The 21986-nt window shown below is 39.0% G+C and overlaps 1 protein-coding gene across 2 annotated transcripts in view; it reads left to right on the top strand.

Annotated features, from left to right (window-relative positions):
* DCBLD2 (discoidin, CUB and LCCL domain containing 2) overlaps positions 1–21986 on the top strand; it is a 63044-nt gene that overhangs the window by 13328 nt on the left and 27730 nt on the right. For both annotated transcript variants that reach the window (XM_077821682.1, XM_077821690.1), the window contains exons 2-6: positions 7609–7836; positions 14823–14960; positions 16388–16439; positions 18564–18636; positions 19683–19816. In XM_077821682.1, coding sequence (XP_077677808.1) covers positions 7609–7836; positions 14823–14960; positions 16388–16439; positions 18564–18636; positions 19683–19816 — 625 coding nt within the window. The remainder of the gene's footprint in view (positions 1–7608; positions 7837–14822; positions 14961–16387; positions 16440–18563; positions 18637–19682; positions 19817–21986) is intronic.

The following is a 21986-nucleotide window of genomic DNA, read 5'->3' as shown; positions in this document are numbered from 1 at the left end:
GTAAGTATCCGTTACCAATGTGTCCAGCCCCCACATCCCCTGACTCCTTCCCCAGAACCCCTGACCCATCCAACCCCCCCGTCCCCTGACTGCCCCCCCGAGAACCCCCGCTCCCTTCCCCCTTACCATTCCAGAGCCAGCCACGCCGCCGCACTCCCAGGTAGGAGCAGCAGGCCAGAGCGCTGGCCACGCAGTGAGGTGAAGCTGCAGGGGAGGGGAAACAGCGGGGGAGGGCCAGGGGCTAGCCTCCCTGGCCAGGAACTCAGGGGCCAGACAGTACGGTCCTGCAGGCCGTAGTTTGCCCACCTCTGTCTCAGAGCTCTAGGCAGATACATCAGGAAATTTCAGTTCAGAAGGTTCTCTCTCAGAAGGATCATTCACTACCTGTCTACTCAGGATTGGGTCGCTGCTCTCAATATCAAAGATAATGTATTTTTGTATTCCCATAAGACCATCACACTGAAAGTATCTATGTTTTGCCCTTGTTTCAGAGCATTTCCAATACAGAGTCTGACTCTTTGGCCTCTCCACCGCACCCAGAGATTTTACCAAATGCCTGGCTTTGATAACAATGTATCTAAGGAGACAAGGGATTTTTATCTTCCCTTACTTAGACAATTGGCTGCTGAAGCCCCTGTCCAAAGAAGAATTAGAAAGACATGTTCTCCATTCGGAACCTTAGGTCCCCTCATAAACAAGACCTTGTCTCTGTTGGCCACTTTTAACGGCTATTGGGTACTTCATACTTGTACCCTTGAAGCTACTGTCTATCCTCATTCCCCTCATTAGGACACAGGTTTGTGTAGCTGTTTCTTCTCTCATACTCCCTTACCCATTCTTCTGAGACAGTTTAGTTTGTGTATGGTAGCAGAGAAGACAAATGCCTGATCTGTTATGATATTATAATTTGAGAGTGTTCTGTTTTAAAATGTTGTTACTGTATCCTGTATGTTGAATTTAAATTAAAAGTCTAAATGCCAAAGTGTTTGCTGCAAATAAATTTGGTGTCGGAAAGCTAAGGCAGTGCTTCAATTTCTCCATCTGTAATAAAATGGAGGTGACGCTTACTCACATTTATAAAGCTCTTTAGCATGTATGGATAAAATTCATTAATTGCTATGTTACATTAGTCCAGAATGTGGGTAGTACTAAGTAAGTGAAAAGGATCAAATTGTTATGATGAATTGTTGCAAATTCATTCTTTTAATGTAAGAACAGAGGTTGCAAAACTCCTCAAACAGGCTATTAAAATCATGAAAGGCAAACTGCATGTTTAACTCTTTTGGCCTTTCTTCTCTTGCCCCTTCCCTCGATCCATAATCTGTTGTTCACTCAACTCCTTTCTCCAGTTGCCGTCCTGTCTTCAGGCCTATGTTTCGCTCCACAGAATAACAACAATATATTTTTATTCTGTTTCAAAATAGAATTGGGTGCCAGAAATTGGCTTTCTCCTAATGTAAACAAGTTGCATAAACACAAATGATAATGACTGTGGAGACAGGGGAAACAAGCTGAGCCTGAAGGGAAGGAGAACTCTTGAGCGGGAGGGTCTGATCTTCCACCCAATGAAGAGTCGCTCCCACTGAAGTTGATAGGAGTTCTATGAGCAGGATTGGGGCTGAAGGAGGGAAAGGACTCAAAGTATTTTAAAATAATTTTTTAAAAAAACGTTTGTAGTTTGGAAGCCCCATTTTCGTTACTTTTTGGTATTTCTTTTTCATGATACATTTTTTTGAGTTTTCCTGCCTCATTTGAAAGGAATGAGAAGCTGACACAGCATCTTTGCTGCACATAAACAGCAGAAAAATTCTGTGCAGAGCATCTTATCAGAGCAAGAGGGATTATAGTAGCCCATCAAAGTAGACGGTTGCATATTCAGAGTTAAAATGAGCAGTTTGAAGTTCCTTTCTTTGCTTAGATTCATCTAAGAACTCTGGTGCTGCCATCATTCCATTCAGTTAAGAGAGAATTAATTTTTCTTGCTATTCTCTCTTGAATTCTCATTATTTGTTTTCAGAATATAGTACTTTATGCAGACATCTTGTCAAGAAGCCTAACAGTTAAATTCTCTCTCCAAACATACACTGCATGTATTAAAATTCACATTCATATTTTGATATGCATTTTATACATTTTGCATCCTGTACTCTTTGCAGACAGTAATCAAAGTGTGTGTAGACCTGGTTTCATGCTGTTCCCTTCTCCATGTTAGGAATGGGAAGAGGATTTTCTTGTATTAAATTTCAGATTTGTAAAAGGATTTTGATAGCAGTTCACTTTGTTCTCCAAAAAAGATCTCAGAAGAAAATTAGAGTAGGTTAACTGTGTAATGGAGATCTCTAAATTACAAATTGCTTCCACGGGTGGTCTTTACTTAAACACTCTATTGCACATGAGTACACTCCTCTAATTTGCTACAAGGGACTTAGCAGGCTTTTCACGTTTTGTGTTGGGCCCCATTCATCATGTGGTGGTTATGGTTTTACAGTTACTTTGTATTGATTTCACAAATTTCTTTGAGAAGTTGAAAAGTTAATTGTATTGCAGATTACTCATTCAGTCACTTGGCCAGTGCAAATTTTCTGGATGATCTTTTCAAATGTCAGAGATGCCGCTTATTAAAGACAGTAAAACTTGTCAGCTCATTCAAGAAAAATGGGCTATGTAGGACTGGACGTTAAGATTCTTTGTCTGAACTCTAGTAATCCAACATAATGTCTGTGTGTCCAGCTCACCAGAAGCTTGATCCTATGATAATTGAGTTTGATAATGACCTTCAGATCAATAAAACAGATGTCATGGTAGATATGTGCCTGGAATGCAAAGAACATTTGCAATTGGTGTTTCCTCTTTCTTGAAGAAGTGTCTGATAGCTGTAGAACTTTTCCCCTTGATCAAAGATGTCTGTCTGTCTGCAGATGATCAACAATGTTATATAACTTAGAAGCAATGGCACACTTTTTATGCAGGTGAGGTTCAAGTGGTCTCAGAACCAATAAAGCAAAACAAGATTCCCTTGTTTAGCAAATCTCAGTGGGAGCAAATACAAGTAATCCAAATAGTTCCTGAATAATAATGTTGTCCTTGGTGAACTGTACATTGGGTACTAGACTAGACATGCAACAGTAATCTGTAAATTCTTCAGGCATAAAAATCTGACCTTCCCACTATTGCTATCCCAAATGAGACACCGAACAAAGAGACAGACCTAAAATATGTGACCAGCGTGAGCCACCAGAGAAATTCGACTTTGACACAACGATCCTATTGGTTTGGGCTGCACGTGCCAGGTGGCATAATTTAGACCTTCCAAGAGTACCTTGAAGATCTACTATTTCCACTCCCATCTAGTGTCTGTAAAGCAACTAAGGCCTGGTCTACACTGGTGAAATAAATAAAAAATTCCCACCCCTTAACCAACAAGCCCCTTGGTGGACTCAGTTATACTGGTATGAAGGTGCCTTATATTGTTATAGTTATTCCCGTTCCCATGTGGGAATATTTGTACTGGTATAAAGCACCTTCATACCAGTATAACTGCATCCACACTAGTGGCATTGTACTGCTTTATACCAGCATAGTTAAAGCGATACAACTTAATAGAGTATGCAAGCCTGAGTGTGGTTTTGGTGAAGCAAAACATAGACTTCTGTTCATAAGCATATAATCCCAACAGGTCCTCTACCAGTAAATAGGAAGAGGTTACTTCAGGCCAGTGGAAACAAGACTGAACTTTCCATGCTTCACGGGGTAAAACTGTTAAAACATTTTAACATTCTTTTTTTAAAAGGTTGTGTTTAAAAAATGCATGTTAACTTGTTTTAACTGATATATTTTAAAGCACAACCTAATAATTTTGGCCTCCCTGTTCAAATTCGGTGCTGGGTATTTGGGTAATTATGGTGATGTTGTATCTATGTACTATTTTGAATATATAAATAACTAAGCAATCACCAGTCCACATCACAGAACAGGAAAAATTCAGGTAGGAAGTATAGCAAATCAGCTGAATTGTTCATTACCTTAATTAGAATACAGCCTGAAATCAGCTGCCATTTATGTTGAAAATTAATTTTTTTTATGCCTGTGATATGCCCGGGGTTTTGAAATATTGGCTATAGGTCAGAAATATGATCAATACGGATTGGATAAAAAGCTACGTATTTGTTATTATACAGTAACTCCTCACTTAAAGCTTTCCTGGTTAACGTTGTTTCGTTGCTGATCAGTTAGAGAACATGCTCGTTTAAAGTTACGCAATGCTCCCTTATAACGTTGTTTGGCAGCCGCCTGCTTTGTCCACTGCTTGCAGAAAGAGCAGCCTGTTGCAGCTAGTTGGTGGGGGCTTGGTACCAGGGTGGACCAGCAGCCCCCCATCAGCTCCCCACTTCCCAAAGTTCCCTGTGCGGCAGCCTCCCAGCATGCTATCAATTGTCGGCAGTTCAGCTGTCCCTCCCCCCACTGCCATGTGCTGCTCCTGCCCTCTTCCTTGGAGCAGCTCCCTCCTGCTTGCTGTGCTGTGGGGGTGGAAGAGTGGGGCTAATATCAGGGTGCCCCCCTCCTCCTGCTCCTGCCACCCGCTTACAACATCTCCATAGAGCAGCAGGGGGGACACGACAGGGCTCAGGATGGAGGGAGCTTGCTAGCAGCAGCTGCTGTCTCAACTTGCTTAAAAAGTAGAGTGCAGTCAGCCAGCATACTTAAAAGGGCAATGTGCATCTCTCACACTCACACGGTGTGTCTCTGTCTGCCATGCTGTCTCCTCTCCCTCCATTTGTGCTGCCTTGTAGAGAGTGTGGCTACATTAACAGCAATGTGTTAACCCTTGAGGGCTCAGCTGAGTACTTGTTCATCATTTAGTAGTAAGGCATTCCCTAGAAAATATTCCACCTTCTTCCACCCTCTGACTTCACCATCTCAACCAAGCTTCACAATCATCATTGCTGTATACAGTATTAAATTGTTTGAAAAAAATTTCCCTGGAACCTAACCCCCCCCACCCCATTTACATTAATTCTTATGGGGAAATTGGATTCGCTTAACATCATTTCGTTTAAAGTTGCATTTTTCAGGAACATAACTACAATGTTAAGCAAGGAGTTACTGTAGTTATTTTTAACCCACTGAGTTTCATGCTTTTGAAAGATATAAGTTTTTTGTCCTTGCTTCTCAGCAGAAAACCAGGAAATCCTATGACTTTGCTCATTACTAGCAAAGGAATTGGAATATTTTTTCCTGAGTTTCAAAAATATTCTGAAGAGCAAGGATTTTGAAAATTAAGGGTTGGCTTTAGTCTATTTCCTATAAAGTTTCTTAATAGTAAATCTTGCATTCACACAATCTTACTTTTATTGAGATACTGAAAAATCCTTTTACAAACAAATGATATACAAAATATACATGCTGACCACTTAAGCCACATCCATGGTAAAATGAGGCAACTGTTTACTGGTATACAGCAATGCCTATTAGGGTAGTAAATGAAAAAGACTTTGTCAGGAGGGAATTTAGTTAGAGACCATATAATTATTGACCCATTACCAAAATGGAAACAACAGTGTTTATGGCATATAATGTCAACTGATGATGGAACAAACAATTTTCAAGCAAAATGCTAAAAATAAGATAAAGCGAAGCATTGTCAAATGAATGCTTTTATAACAGAACCTGTGACTACACTGAAAGCAATTTTGAACATGTTAACTTTTTTCCAAAAGAAAATATACGCTGTTGTTTTAATACTACTAACAGAGGTGACTTATGACTCCTTTCTTTTTGGAATGCTAATCTGTATTCTTGCACCACCAGCAGCTGGGATTTTAAAACACACACTTTTCTTGCCTTTTTGAGGTCCCGGGGAATGCAAAGAAAACAGTTTTTAAAAATGAAGGGCCTCTGTGGGTTTAAGTCACCAAATATTATTATTATTTTTTTGCGGTCTTTTCAGTGCAGTCAACTTCCTGCTACAATCGTTCTAGCAAAAGGCACTGTCCATTTTAGGAGGATTCTTTTTTTCATTTGTGTAGTCATTACATAGTCCTTAGACGTTTCAGCATGGATTGTTTTTTAACTTTAGGACACAGAGTAGAAGGTTAGTATATAAAACAGTGGCATACTGTGAAAGCTTATAGCTGTTGTATCAAAAAGCTGTCTCCAAGAGTAATGTTGACCGTTGTGGAGTGCTAGAATGTAGTATCTGAACATACTTTCTAATAACGATTATGTCTTCTGTTGAGAAAAAAGTGAGGGATTAAATGAGTCTCCGGATGGGGGGGGAGAAGAGTACTTCTAAATAGAATGTTGAATTGGATCTGTGCCTGCACCCTACTGTTCTCATTTGAATGTGTAAAATAAAGGCTGATACCTGTACTTTGAGTGTGATCTTGAGAGCTGCTGAACACTTCCAAAGGGCCCTACATCTCACAGGGTCATGCCCTACAAGAGTAGTGCAAACCCTAATACAATAATTTAATACAACTGATTTCAGTGGGTGGCTCCTATTCTTCAAGTGCTAACACAAATATTCCAATTTGCAGGGGGTTGTTTTATTCCAAATGTTACAATTTAGCTGGATTGTAGTCTTCCAGTTAGAACTACTTCCTTCCATCTTGGGAACAAATGTTCATTAAGTCCTTATCGCTACTTATGTAGCACTCTCATATTCAAAGCAGTTTACAAATGCTCATTTCATTTTACTGGCTGCAGTTCATATTCTGCTATTGAGTAAATACTCTTAGGCATATTAGTTAGTTTGCCCTTGTTATGGATGTTTTGCTAATACATTTGATTAATGCTTGTAAATTTACAATCACATTAAATTTTTCTATTCACAAATTCATAGATTTTCCTTATCGTTGTATTATTATTATTTATTTATTATGTAGTAAGTAATTGTATTTTTTTACATTTATACAGTGGTGGTGCTTCAGAGGCCCCCTAGGCACTACACAAACATAGAAGTTGCAGTGCGTGCCCTAAAGAGCCAGTAAGATTAATACAAATATATTTTACTGGCAACCAAATATAGTCACCACCTTAAAATTAAGTAGTTTATGAGCACACTTCTTTTCAGCTATTTCCAGGGATTTGTTTTGCTCTCCACTCCCCAAAAGATCATGTTGCGCTTCTGCTCCTGTTGCCAAAATGCTAAGAATGCAGAATCAGCAATTAAACTGTCTTCCTATTTAAGATCACAATTACAATAGGGCTGGATTTCCTCTCCCCTTTTTGTTCAAATCGTGTGTGTGTGTCCATAACCCTGAAGGAACACCCTATCCCGCTGCTTGTGCTATGTGCTTTTTTTTTTTTTTTTTTTTTTTTTTTAAGCTATCAGAGTAATCTTACCTGTTGGGGACAGTTGTTGCAGCTCCCCGGTCAGATGTGCTCAGGAACTTAGACACCTAGGGTAAAGTTGGTTAAATCCTATTTTGTTGCAATTATAGTTTCACCACTGTCTATTTTGCTTTTGAACCTTATCACAATGTAGTTAGTAAAACTTTACTTTCAAAAATCTTTTGCCATTTCAAAGACCAGGTTGACTACTAATGACCCTTTAAAGGCACATGCTATATGAATAATTTATTTGTGATAAAATTTTCTTTTTTTAAGGTGATGGTTGTGGACACACTGTTCTGGGCCTGGAAAGTGGAACTCTTACTTCAATAAACTACCCACAGACCTATCCCAACAGCACGGTGTGCGAGTGGGAGATCCGTGTAAAATCTGGACAGAGAGTTCAGCTCAAATTTGGTGATTTTGATATTGAAGATTCGGATGCTTGCCATTTTAATTACTTGAGAGTTTACAATGGAATTGGAACCACCAGGACAGAGATAGGTAGGAGCTTTTATGTCCCTTTGTTTTTTAATGTTTGAATGCTGTTGTGTGGGGTAGAACTTGAAAAATATTCATTCCTTACTATTTGTTTGCTTTCAGAAATACTTAGTAAACTGTACTGACCATGAACTAACGTGTATTTAATGGTATACACACAGTAACTCTTCCCAAAATGCCAGAGGATTGTTACAATTACATTGAGTTCTAAGCAGGCTGGGACCTTGTCTATCTGTGTGTATGTGTGCAGTGCCTAGTACAGTGAAGGCCTTTGGGTGCTATAGTAACACATGTAATAAATGATTAAAAGGAATGAGATGTGTACTGTATACGAGGGTCTCAAATAGGGGGAAGGAATGAATTTAGTGTAATAGAGCTATATTTTCTCCTGTTTCCAGAGCAAGAAAATCATGCAAAATTTTTCTTACTTTGATGGCATCTGCTCTTCACAATATTAGAAGAAAATTGATTAGCATGCCGTCAATTTGCTAACGATAGCACTCTCCTAAAAGTACTGTTATGGAAGAGTTAACTTGTAGCTGTTCTGTATGTTTTTTTGTTAGAAGGAAAGGGAGGGTAGAAATAAAAATCTAACAGTATGAAATTTAAGAATAATAACCCAAAGAAAAGGAGTCTCCAGATTTTCTGTGCAGATGCATTTTGGCTGTTTTACACTTTCTTCTGCAGATATTTCTTTCGGCAATGGTGTGTTTTTGTATAATCCAAGAATATTGAAGTGGCTGAACCAAATCTTGCTGTAAAGGCACTTGTGGAATGCTGGCTTTTTTCAAGCTGACTTGTCTTACTGTTACCTAGATGACTGTGTGAAAATAAGTACGTATGTGCTCTGAGCCCTTGAGCCAGACTCAGTCTAAAATAACAAAGCACTGAGGTCCTTAAATGGCAAGGAACGTCCAGTTGTGATCAGTCTGTTACTCACTTTTACAAGTGAGTTAACTGACTTAAGTAAATATTCTAGTTCATTTGTTTCTTTTGTCTTTCAGCTGTATCCAGCTGGTGTGAGTATAATACGTTGAGCAGTATGTGTCTTTTTCTGCTACTAGCAGATTAATTTATGGAACTAATAAGGATGCTAAAAATTGCAGCCAAAGCTAACATAGTTTCTTGAATTTACATATTTGAAACAACAGACAGTGGAGATATTAGACAAGTGACTCCCATTTTGATCCTATCTCTTATCTCAGGCAAAAAAATAATCTAGAGTTAAGGTGGAAGGAATCTCAGTTCTGCCAAAAATCTCATAGGAGACTGTTAAAGATTTTTCCTCTTTCCCACTAGTCCCTAAAAAATAGCCAGGAAATTCCAGGTTAAATTTCAGCTTTGGATTTTGGGTTTCATTTATTTATTGCACAATTAAGATCAGTCAAAGATCTTAACTCTGAAGTGTCATCTGAGAACAACCCTAAATTCTGAGGCAATCTTGTGCATCCATGTGTGTGTATTGAATACCCTTACCTCTTAATAACTTTTTTGGGGTCATGAAAGAGATGAAGATGGATAAAGTTGTTGTAAGGAACTATGGAATCAGAGTTATGGTTGTGACCTGAATGTATTTTGTATACTTTCAAATGGGTTTTTTTGTTTGTTTTTATTTTTTGGTAAATTGAATCATTCATTTGGAATTTCCAGGCTTTAAATGTTTGTGGGTTTTTGGAAAACTACAAAATTCTCAAGTGTTGTTTGGCTGAAGAGTTAGTTTTCCAAACTTAACTTTCAGTTAATGAACTATTTGCCAGGGAATTTTCTTATATTTAAAAAAAAAATAGCATTATTCAGTGAAAGGAGTCCCTGCACAATTTGGAAGCCCAAGAGGGACTTGGTGAACCTTACAAGCATTTCATTCTTCCTAGACAACCTCTCATCTTCATGTGGCTTGATATCGCCTATTTCCATTTAACCTCCTATACCTTTCCTTTTTTCACCCCTTCAAGCCTGGGTTTCTTCCAGCAATCTACATCTGGGCCATTCACATTTTGCATATTTTATGCATATTTAAAAAGATACACACATTTTTGAAATATGGACACTTATATAATATATAGTTTTAAGTATGTTTATGTTTAATGTAGTCTCATAACACTCAATATCTATGTAACTTATTTGTACTGTCCAAGAAAGTCTATGAGAAGCACTTATACTTGTTAGAGATTCTGAGAGAAGTGAAGTTTTAAATCCCTTTCAGTTGCATCACATGAAGGCAGACAACTAAGTACTGACAAATTTTATAAGTGTATATATAGAAATGCTAGAAGTCTAAATACTAAGATGGGTGAACTTGAGTGGCTGGTGTTAAATCGGGATATTGATAATAGGCATAACAGAAACTTGGTGGAACGATGATAGTCAATGGGACACGATAATACCAGGGTACAAAATATATAAGAATGACAGAGTAAGTTGCGCTGGTAGGATTGTGCACAATATGTGAAAGAAAGCATAAAGTCAAATATAGTAAAAATTTTAAATGAATCAGACTGTACATAGAATCTCTCTGGACAGAAACTCCATGTTTGGGTAATAAGACTATAGCAGTAAGAATATACTCTTGACCAGAATGGTGCCGGTGATCATAAAATGCTCAGGGATATTAGAGGAGCTACAAAAACAGAAAACTCAATAATAATGGGGGATTTCAACTATCCCCATATTGACTGGATACATATCACTTCAGGACAGGATGTAGAAATAAAATTTCTAGACACTATTAAAGACTGCTTCTTGGAGCAGCTAATCCTGGAACCCAGAAGGGGAGAGGCAATTCTTAAGTTTCTATATGGTCAGAAACGTGATGAGCCAAAATGTAATCAGAGGGAAAAGTGAATCAGAGGGAAACTTTAAAAACCATGTATCTCAGAAAACTCTTCCTTTGTCTTGCTCCAAAATATCCAAATATATTCTATCCCATAATGAGATACGGAATGTGAAATTTCAGGTGTGTTGATTATTTTTGATGGACGTAGGGGTGGGTGGGAAAGTCTGAAAATCATGCTTATCATGGGAAGTTAGCTTTGTTAGCACTTCTTCATAATAGTGTTCAATCCAGTATTTGAGTGCTGTATACCACTAAATGAAAATAAATGTTCTACAAATACATCTACCTGCAAATTAGGCCCATGTGAGTTCCAAGTGCATTCTTATCCTGTAATTATTACAAGGTACACGATACTGTTTATTGTGATCAACTGTTAGTTAATGGAAAGATCCAAAGTATAAATCTGCTGTCGTGCATCGATTAACAGGGTAAAATTACAGCTGGTCAGCGAATACTGGGGGCTTGCGTTACCTGGAAGAAAGTTATTTTTACAAAAGTCTTGAAAAAAAGTCTACAAACTCAAACCACAGTGGAAATTCCAGTCAGAAATTACATATCTCTACTAGAATTTGTGGATCTGTGATAATTTTGCAGAACAACATCTTCTTGCATCTAAAGATCTCCATAAAAATTGTGACATACCTTAAATACCTGATGGAGAGAATCCTCCCTGAGGAAGAAATCCCCCAGATAAAAAATATGGCTTATTACAGAAATAATGAAGGTAGACTTTGATTTGGGAAATACATTTTGCTGCTAAAAGAAATGTTGTTTTCTGTTATTATTTTAAAGCAGATTTTAACTGTTGTTGCTTAGAACGAAACACCCGCGCTCCCCAAACGTATCTTTTGACTAATAATGGCTAACTGCTTCCCAGATTTTTACTTCTGGGGGAATTCTGTGCCACTGCGCATGCACAGAATTCATGTCCACCACAGAATTTTTTGCTTCCCTGCAGAAAATAACAGGGAAGCAAAGGAATCCGCAAGAGGGGGTCACATGCTGGTGTAGTTTCTGGCACATGGAGCAGCTGTGGGGGCAGGACTGGGGGTGCCCATGGGTGTAGTTTGTGGGGGGCATAGCCCATCCAAACGTGGTGCTTGGGTGGGGCATGCAAGATCACGTGCCACTGCCTCGCCCCCATTTCTGTAAGCATAAAGTTGCCTGGGTAAAGGAGGGTTTCGCAACAGCTAGCCGACTCTGCAGCTGGACACCACTTCCTTGGTCCTAGTGCTGGTTGTACTTCCCTTCTGTGTGCTGGGAGCCATCCTGTTTTCTGTACAATGGTGAGTGCCTGTGGTGGGGTAGAGCAGGGTGGGTAGAGGAAATAGGGGAATGGGAGTGGGGTGGTAGGGTGGGGGGAAGAGGAAGTGGGGAAGGAAGGGGGATGGTATAGTGTAGGGGGATGTGGGAGTGAGGGGAGAGATGAGGAAGTGAGGAGGGGAAGGGGGAAGGGATAGGGCACTGTGCGGGGGGAACCTAGCATGCGGCATCCCCTTGGCAGCAGCTGGGGCTCCCCCGTTAAGCAGGCCCATCGATCCCCTACCCCAACAAACCCCACCACCCCTGCACATGGACCACCCTGATGAGCCTCCCACCCCACTGAGCCCCAACTAGCTGCATCCGGACCTCACCCTATCGAGCCCCACTCCCCCAGCATCCAGACCCCCCTGTTAAGCTCCCCACACCCAGACCTCTGCTGCTGAGCCCCAACCACCTTCACCTGGATCCCCCCGAAGAGTCCCATTGTCCCTGCACTCAGACCCCCCAATGAGTCCATGTGCATCCAGATCCCCCACTGAGCTGCCTGCACCCCAATTGTCCCACATAGAAATCTCTCACCCCACACCTGGATCCCCACCCCCCACTAAGCCCCTCCATACTTGGATCCTGCTTGACTGAGCCTGTCTACCCATATCTTGTGCACCTGGTGCAGAGGGGCAGGGCCCTGGGGTGTTTCTGGGACAGGCCCAGCCCTTGCGCTGTGTCAGGATCAGGTGCAGCCTCACCGCCAAGTCCCTGTCCGGGAGTGTGGGGAGGCTGCACGGTGATCTCCCACCTCCGTGCAGCCAGTGGATGTGCTCCCCACAGCCATGCTGGAGCCTCCACATTTATTTATTGATAAATAAAATTTGAATAATTTTGCAACATTTTAAAATATTGTGTGCAGATTTTTTTTTTTCCTCAGAATTGTTAGGTGCAGAATTCCGGTAGGAGTAGATTTTGGAGATGTAATGTAAAGTGTATATTAAGCCAAAATACAGAGGGGGCATTATGTGGGGATTAATGGTCAATTAGGAAAAGCTGATGTCCCACAGTGACCATCTCAGGTTATCAGCTCATTCCAACTATTAATTAGTACCCAGAAATGGATTAGGTGACCGTTTGCTATTAAATATAAAAACATGTTTAAAAGAAGCTTTCTTCTGGACTTCTTCTAACTTCAGGACTCTATTCATTTAACACCACTGGTATGATGTAATGTGAGCTGCACGTTGTATCCTTGGTGTCTGCTTCATGTCCGTTAAATGAAAAATGTTGGAAGATCATATCTGACTGCTTCAGATACTGTTCAAGATGATTTTAGCGAACATTAAATGGATTAAACACTGGATAACTTGTCATCTCAAAATGTAATATTTCATGGATTCATCATCAAGGAGTGGGGGAAGAGTTTCCAGTGGAGTCCTAAAGAGATTAGTTCTCAGCCCAGTTCTGTTTAATATTAGTATAAATAAATTGGAAAAACATATGTATAATCATTTCTGATAAAGTTTGCAGATGGAATCATGCAAGCACATGTATTTTTCACCCTACCTAGTAGGCTTAGCCCTTGAGCTAGTAGGTACTGGGGAAATTTTTCTAGCTTCATGGTTGGTCTTGCAGTATACATAGTCAGGAGAATTCAGTTTTTATTTTTTTTTATAATTTTGCTAGATAATATCTATTCATTTTTAAGCATTTTTTATTTTTATCTATTTAAATTTTCACACTTATGGGAAATTATGGGGGGAGGAGGTTGTCAGACAATAATTATTTAATGACCATAGATGTTTAGATTCAAAAAGTTAAAGCTTTATAACTGTTGAAACACAAATTGTCAACATCATGTGTCAAAATATACAAAGTAAACATCCTTAAATCAAGCTCTAATAAGTTCTTACGCATCATTTGTCTGTCTTTGCCTATCTGTAAATGTTGATTATTGATGGAAATATTTTTTCATTGCTTTGTGTATGTATGGTAATTTGACTTTTACTGACATTTTACTAATAAAAATCTAATCCTTCCAAGCCTAGGGTATACAGAGTTCACCAGGAGTTTGTGTCCATGGTAAACGTCGGGCTTTGCTGCGAACAAATGCTTTCCCAGGGCTAAAACCAGACAATATTTAAACCTGTTGTGTTCTCTACAGGTCTTAATAGTATAGGAACCTGTTGTTGTTGTCTTGCTGATACTGGGACTTAGTTCTCATGCAATTTGTCATATTGTTGTTCTTTCCTATTTAACAATGGTAAAAGATTTAGAAAATGTGAACTGAAGAAAGGTTAAAAAAACCCGGATATGTTTAGTCATGAGAAGGAAGACTGAGGGGGATATGATAGTTCTTCAAATGTGTGAAGGGCTGTTATAAAGAAGATGGTGATTGGTTGTTCTCCATGTCCACTGAAGGTAGACAAGAAGTAATGGGCTTAATCTGCAGCAAGCGAGATGTAGGTTAGATATTAGGAAAAACTTTCTAATTACAAGGATAGTTAAGTCCTGGAATGTGTTACCAAGGGGAGTTGTAGAATACTCGTCACTGAAGGTTTTTAAGAACAGGATGGACAAACATCTGTCAGATGGTCTAGGTTTACTTGGTCCTTCCTTAGTGCAGGGGGCTGGATGATCTCTTGAGGTCCCTTCCAGCCCTACATTTCTAGGGTTCTCTAATAGTCCTATTTAACTGTTATGCTCTTTAAGCTCATGTTCATAGGTATCCGTGATTGAATCAACAGTTGAAATGCATATGATGTCTGTACTCTCCATCTCAAATACTGAGTATGTTCTTCACTTACAATCAGTTCACTTTAGCTTCAGTGTAATTAGAAAACTTAATGTGAGCTTACACTGAACATAAACAAATTTTTTTAATGATTTTTTTTTTTCTTCATAGGAAAATACTGTGGTCTGGGCTTTCAGATGGACAGTTTAATTGAGTCAAAAAGTAATGAAGTCACAGTACAGTTCATGAGTGGGACACACCTTTCTGGGCGTGGATTTCTTGCCTCATATTCAACCACTGATAAATCAGGTATTTGTCAGATTTAGTTAGTTATTCTGTGTAGTGATTAAAATTAGAGCTGTATAATGAGTACAACCTTTTTTTTTTCTGTGTTTTCAACATGAGCAGTAGATATCTAAAAATACACACTCTTTTAGATGTAGTCTTAACACTTCTCAACTGTCCTACCCCCTGGATACACTAAGTTACTGTTCAGAGTGTGTTAAGGAATGAAACCAATGAAACAGCTGCTTTAGATAAAAGATTAAATACATTTGTTTGGAGTATAACAACCAAGATGCTGGATGAAGGGTCCTGAAAGATTTTTAGTGTAGATCACCTTTTTATAGAGTGGCAGTACCATGGAATTCTGATCCCATTCCCAGTCTCCTATAATCCCTGTGGTAACTGTTGCATTTTTCTACCTTTCTGTTTTCACACACATCTATCAGTTCCAATCTTTCTGTCTGATCTGCTCCTTGTTACCTTGTCCCTGCATGGTATCCTATTTCCTTGCTTCCTCCAAGTGTTCTTATGGCTGGGGCTCAGCTGGTGGCTTCTTGTCTGGTTTTTTGCAAACAGCTTCTTTGTTCCTCTTTCATGCTCTTGTGGTGCTGTGGCCTGCAATGGAGGCTGCTATACGTGTTCTTCCTCTTCCTTTACACTTGCTTCTACTGGTGTTCAGCCTAGACACCAACAGAAGTGGATGTAGAACTACACATGATCCTCCAGTTCTCTGTGGACCACCAGCAAGTGTTCTGCAGGCAACAGTTTGAGAACCTCATTGTTAGAGTTAATACTACAAAAAAGTGGAGGAGGTCTTCCTTTCGTTCTCAATTTTTATTATATTTGTTTTCTAATTTGACTTGCATAAATTTGTGTATTTAAACTTGACAGCTCAGATTGACATAGTGGATAAACGTATCAAATTTTAGTTGTCACTCTTTGATAATGTGGGAAAGGCCCTCCTGTGTTCTGTATTTCATCCTGCTCCACTTGTGCAAGACTGTCATATGTTAACACCCAGAACCCAAAACTAATTTTATCCTCTCTATTCAGTTTCCTTGTAAACAGAGTATAAGAATTTCTGACTTTTTAAAACATAGTACAGTGCACTTACAAGCATTCTGTGAAGCATTCCCAGGAATAATTAAAATTAAACTATGCAAAATAAATGAACAAGATCAATTTTGTAATGTTTACATGCTAAATTCTCAGTGGATTTTACCAGTCATTAGTACAAATTATCAAGGTTCTACTGTAACAGAAAAGATTCACAATTAGTATGTTATTTAACAAATACATTGTTTTTCATTCAAAGACTTTTCTGATTTGAACCACACACAACTGATGAGTCTGAGAGATTCAGTTAGATGGGCTTCATGTACTTTTTAAAAAGTTGGCTAAAATTGGTTGTTTCTGTCTCGTTCTTGACTTAATATTTTTTTTCTTTCCAGACCTAATAACCTGTTTAGACAATGCAAGTCACTTTTCTGAACCAGAATTCAAGTAAGACTGCTCTGCTTGTTTTTTCACCCTTCACTATGGTTATTTTACTGTGATTTTATTCATGCTGTTACACACATCATTTGCACTTTGTTTCAAACAGAGTCCTTTGGATGGTGAAATTTAAATGATTAAATGACAAAATCATAAGTTTTGACCTTATAGTTTCCAAAAATGAAGATAATCATTTTAGTATGCAGTAGAACCTCGCTAATTTGCACTAAATGAACACACAGAAAAACCAGCAGTGTCCCCGCTTTCCAGCCAAAAATTAATAGTGCTAATGAGGGCTCATGTTACTAAAAATTCATTGCTTTTACAAAATAGATTACAAAATGTGCAGTAGATAAAGAGAAATATTACCTTTAGTACTCATGTCACCCCTAGGGGATGGTACTTCTCTGAAACTGTTTACAGTCCCAATGACCACCATAATCACTTCCCCACACACACTGTTTTTTTTTAGTTCCTGGAGGAATTGTGGTATCTCTCCCTCCTGGAATAGAATACAGTCCCTAAAGATACTGTGTGTGGTTGCGATATCTGTCACAACTTATATCTAACATACTTTTGTCACATGATAAAAGCATATTTTGTGATGCATTAGCCCTTGCTTTTCTATTATTTATTCACTTACTAATTTGTAAAATTAATTTGTCATTGGCCTCACAGTTAGTGTGAATGAATGAAGTTCTTCTGGGACGTAATAGGCATTTGTGTTCTTTCAGGTAAATGGTAGACAAGGCTAGTCATCAGGAGACCTGTTTTTCCCAAATAAGTGAATCATTTAAAGCTACAAAGTATTGTAAAGCCAAAACATTAATTTGGGCTACAATAGTTACATTTTGCCTATAAACTCATGGCACCACCACTCTTTCAATATTTGACCTTTGCAATCCTTTCTTCGCAATCTCTGCATATTCTACATTAAGGCTCCAAATCAACAGTTTGCCCCTATTCAGCAAAGCGCTTAAACACTTGCTCAGATCCCATTGACTTTACTGGGACTTGAGCACATGCTTAAGTACTTTGCTGAATAGTGTATTCCAACTTTTTTCCTCAGGTGTTTGTTTTTTCTTATTTTGTGGTAGAAAGTGGCACTAGAAGGTGAACGTGTGCTTTCATCAGCAATACAGCTATCTTGCCTCCTGCTTTCTATGCTCTAAAAGCATTAGCCTGAAGCCAACCAGTTTCGTATGATTATATTCTGTACCGTACACTTTTCAGAGTTAACATTTTTTTAAACACCGTTTAAAAGGTTATAAAATAAAAAAAATCACTAATGCTAGAATTCTGGATTCTGATTTGAAAACTTCAGAATTTACAGATGTTGTGTAGTGTTGATACCAGACATAGGGATATAGACTTATTAAAAATGTAGTTAAAGCACATACTTTCATGACATTCCTGTCAAATGCCTGGTTTTTACTGTTCTAAATCTTTTCCTGAATATATATTTCTGATTTATATGCAGTGTTGTTGTAGCCATGTTAGTCCCAGGCTATTAGAGACACAAGGTGGTTGAGGTACTATCTTTTATTGGACCAACTTCTGTTGGTGAGAGAGACAAGCTTTCGAGCTTATACAGAGCTCCACTTCAGGTCTGGGAAACATGCTGAGTGTCACAGCTTAAATACAAGGTAGGACAGATTGCTTAGCATAAGTAGTTAACATTTTTCAAGGGGCCATTTTTAACAGGCCACTTCACCTTGAATGGCTCCTTGAAATATGTTCTCTGCTTATGCTAAACAATCTGTTCCACCTTGTATTTAGCTGTGATGCTCTATTTAGCTGTGATGCTCTGAGTACATTTCCCAGACCTGAAGAAGAGCTTTGTGTAAACGCAAAACCTTGTCTCTCTCACCAACAGAAGTTGGTCCAATAAACAATATTACCTCATCCACCTTGTCTCTCTATTTCTGACTTGACGGCTGTCTCAAATTATGACATACTGATAGGTGGCAGCTTTAGACAGCATTATAATACAGTATTATAGTCCTACCAAACGGTAAATTGTCTGTTTGTGGTTTAAGCTGCAAAACTATAAATTACAATGTGCTGCTTGCTCTTTTTAAAGTGAAGTGCAATGGCATGCATATATTGACTTCATATCTCCTTTTCTTCCAGTAAGTATTGTCCAGCTGGATGTGTGATTCCTTTTGCTGATATTTCTGGCACTATTCCTCATGGATATAGCGATGTAAGTAAATTTAGACAGTACAGTATATTCATTTTAAGTTTGATTAAATTCTGCACTTTTTGATAAAAATCTGCTACATATGTTTGTTTTCTGTCAGCTCTATTTCCTTGGCTCTGGGAGTAGATACTTCCTATTGTGACATGCTACTGATTTTGCTCAGCTGCTTAATGGCTGGAGCTCCGGACGTTGCTGTCTCCAAGAAGTGGTTAAGCACTCCATAGTCTTACGTTTTGATATCCGCTGAGAAATGTGGATCACTAGAATAATCTTCGGTACTTCCCATTTTATTTCTGTTGGCTGGCTGTCTCAAGCCTATAACATTCATGTTCCTAGAGAGGAATCTAACTTCTTATTGGCATCCTCTGATTTCATGACACTAATGGATCTCAATAGACAGCAGTCATATTTTAGCTCTTCCTCACAGAATGGAGATTGATCATGTGCACTACATTATACTCTGGCAACAAAAATAGCTGATTATTTAATGTTTCCCCTTGTAATGTGTATAAAAGCATCTAAGTTGTGTGTGTTTAAGTGCTAAAAAGTGTATTCTCTGACAACAGACAGCACAGATGAGATAACATGATGAGTGGTGCTCTGTCAACAAATAAGTATGTAGCGTCTCAGAATTGAATAGTGAGCAACTATACCCTTCCTGCACTTTCTGTTAAGAGAAACGGGTTACAGTAACCAGTTTTTTCCCACCTGTCTTTTAGAATATGTAGATATGTATATTCTCCTTACCTAGTCTAACCTAAAAGATTCTCAGGAAAATAATCTTAAACTGAAAATCACTTGCATCACCCAGTATGTAAGTTTCAGCTAAAGACCTTATTTAAGGATAATGTTGTATTCTGTACACTTCCATTACACTTCTTTTTTAGAAAACAGAAAAATGCAAAGTTGTACATTTCATGTCTTATAAATTCAAAAATGAATGGTGCCTGTGGGGAGACAATTAAATAATAACAAGTTTCTTTATGGCATAAACATTCTGAAACAGTTCGGGGAAAAAATATGAACATTATTTTCTATTTTCTTCAAAGTCCTCGTCACTTTGCATGGCTGGTGTGCATGCAGGAGTGGTGTCCAATATTCTGGGTGGCCAAATCAATGTTGTAATCAGCAAAGGCATTCCATATTATGAAAGCTCTTTGGCTAACAATGTCACCTCAAAAGTGTAAGTATATTTGCTCTGTTGTTTTCATATATTTAATGCTAACCTCTTGGTAATAGGAGATGTAAATCAATCTGTGATCATCAGTTGTATCAACGGAAAACTGTAAACCAGTGGAGTTATCCATCTATAGCACTGGTAGATTCTGTTCTAAGTAGGTTCTTATACGTACTCATTTTTGTGGTGCATATGATTTCCTGTCCAAATTATTGTAATATCTAGGCCATAAGTGAAAATTAAGACCTCATTGCAAAACTAGGGAAACTACCTTCAAAAATATATGGCACAACCATAAACTCCTAATAGTTTTTCTTTTAAATAATAATTTGATTGAATATATGCTGTTCTTGGCTGCTACTTTGTAGTTTGTTGTCATTCATGTATATAATAAAACTATATATTTTTTGTAATTCTTAGTTCAGTTTTTCTACAGTGGGATAGTTTAATTTTTTTCATTTTCCATTTTAAAAAAATAGCCAGGGAAGGTTTTTTTAAAAAAATTCTTACCTATTTTAGTGTAAATCTTCAGTTTGAATCTCAACAGCTGATACTATAGCATGTCCTATTGCTGATTGAGACACTGAGGAAAGAGCAGGTGGCTGCTCTTAGTTTACTTGAAACCTGTTTTTCAAGGCTGACTGCTCAGACCAATCTGAAATCCACTGTGGTATGTCTTTGGACAAGTAGATCATTGTCTGTTTTGAGACCCCCATCTACATTTGGGAAATCTTCTGAAAATTTTCTGCCATTGCTAACCCGCTGTTCAGCCTCGTTGATGACCGCAATGTTGGGAGCCCTAATGTAGAAAGACTGCTGGCTGCTCCTGGCATTTTGAATACTGTATCATGTAAATTTCTTTAGAGCAACTCTAATTGGTAGGGTGTAAATGCCAGTGTCTGTTCTACACTAGGGCTCCCAACATCGCAAATACCAGTGGAGCTGAACCAGTGTTGGTCACAGTGGGAAATTTTTAGAAAAAAGTTAGTTTAGACAGGACCTAAATTCCCACAGTATTCTTGTCAGCAAGTTAAAGAAGTATGGGCTGGATGAATGCACTATAAGGTGGGTAGAAAGTTGGCTAGATTGTCGGGCTCAATGGGTAGTGATCAATGGCTCCATGTCTAGTTGGCAGCCGGTGTCAAGTGGAGTGCCCCAGGGGTCGGTCTTGGGGCCGGTTTTGTTCAATATCTTCATAAATGATCTGGAGGATGGTGTGGATTGCACTCTCAGCAAATTTGCGGATGATACTAAACTGGGAGGAGTGGTAGATACGCTGGAGGGCAGGGATAGGATACAGCGGGACCTAGACAAATTGGAGGATTGGGCCAAAAGAAATCTGATGAGATTCAATAAGGATAAGTGCAGGGTCCTGCACTTAGGACGGAAGAACCCAATGCACAGCTACAGACTAGGGACCGAATGGCTAGGCAGCAGTTCTGCGGAAAAGGACCTAGGGGTGACAGTGGACGAGAAGCTGGATATGAGTCAGCAGTGTGCCCTTGTTGCCAAGAAGGCCAATGGCATTTTGGGATGTATAAGTAGGGGCATAGCGAGCAGATCGAGGGACGTGATCGTCCCCCTCTATTCGACATTGGTGAGGCCTCATCTGGAGTACTGTGTCCAGTTTTGGGCCTCACACTACAAGAAGGATGTGGATAAATTGGAAAGAGTCCAGCGAAGGGCAACAAAAATGATTAGGGGTCGGAAACACATGACTTATGAGGAGAGGCTGAGGGAACTGGGATTGTTTAGTCTGCGGAAGAGAAGAATGAGGGGGGATTTGATAGCTGTTTTCAACTACCTGAGAGGTGGTTCCAGAGAGGATGGTTCTAGACTATTCTCAGTGGTGGAAGAGGACAGGACAAGGAGTAATGGTCTCAAGTTGCAGTGGGGGAGGTTTAGGTTGGCTATTAGGAAAAACTTTTTCACTAGGAGGGTGGTGAAACACTGGAATGCGTTGCCTAGGGAGGTGGTGGAATCTCCTTCCTTAGAAGTTTTTAAGGTCAGGCTTGACAAAGCCCTGGCTGGGATGATTTAATTGGGTATGGGTCCTGCTTTTGAGCAGGGGGTTGGACTAGATGACCTCCTGAGGTCCCTTCCAACCCTGATATTCTATGATTCTATGATTCTATGACCTGAATGAGCACTGAAATAGATTTTATTTTTTTTAATG

Source organism: Eretmochelys imbricata, chromosome 1 (genome assembly GCF_965152235.1).
Source record: "Eretmochelys imbricata isolate rEreImb1 chromosome 1, rEreImb1.hap1, whole genome shotgun sequence".
Taxonomy (NCBI): domain Eukaryota; kingdom Metazoa; phylum Chordata; order Testudines; family Cheloniidae; genus Eretmochelys; species Eretmochelys imbricata.
This window is presented reverse-complemented; position numbering and strand designations above follow the sequence as displayed.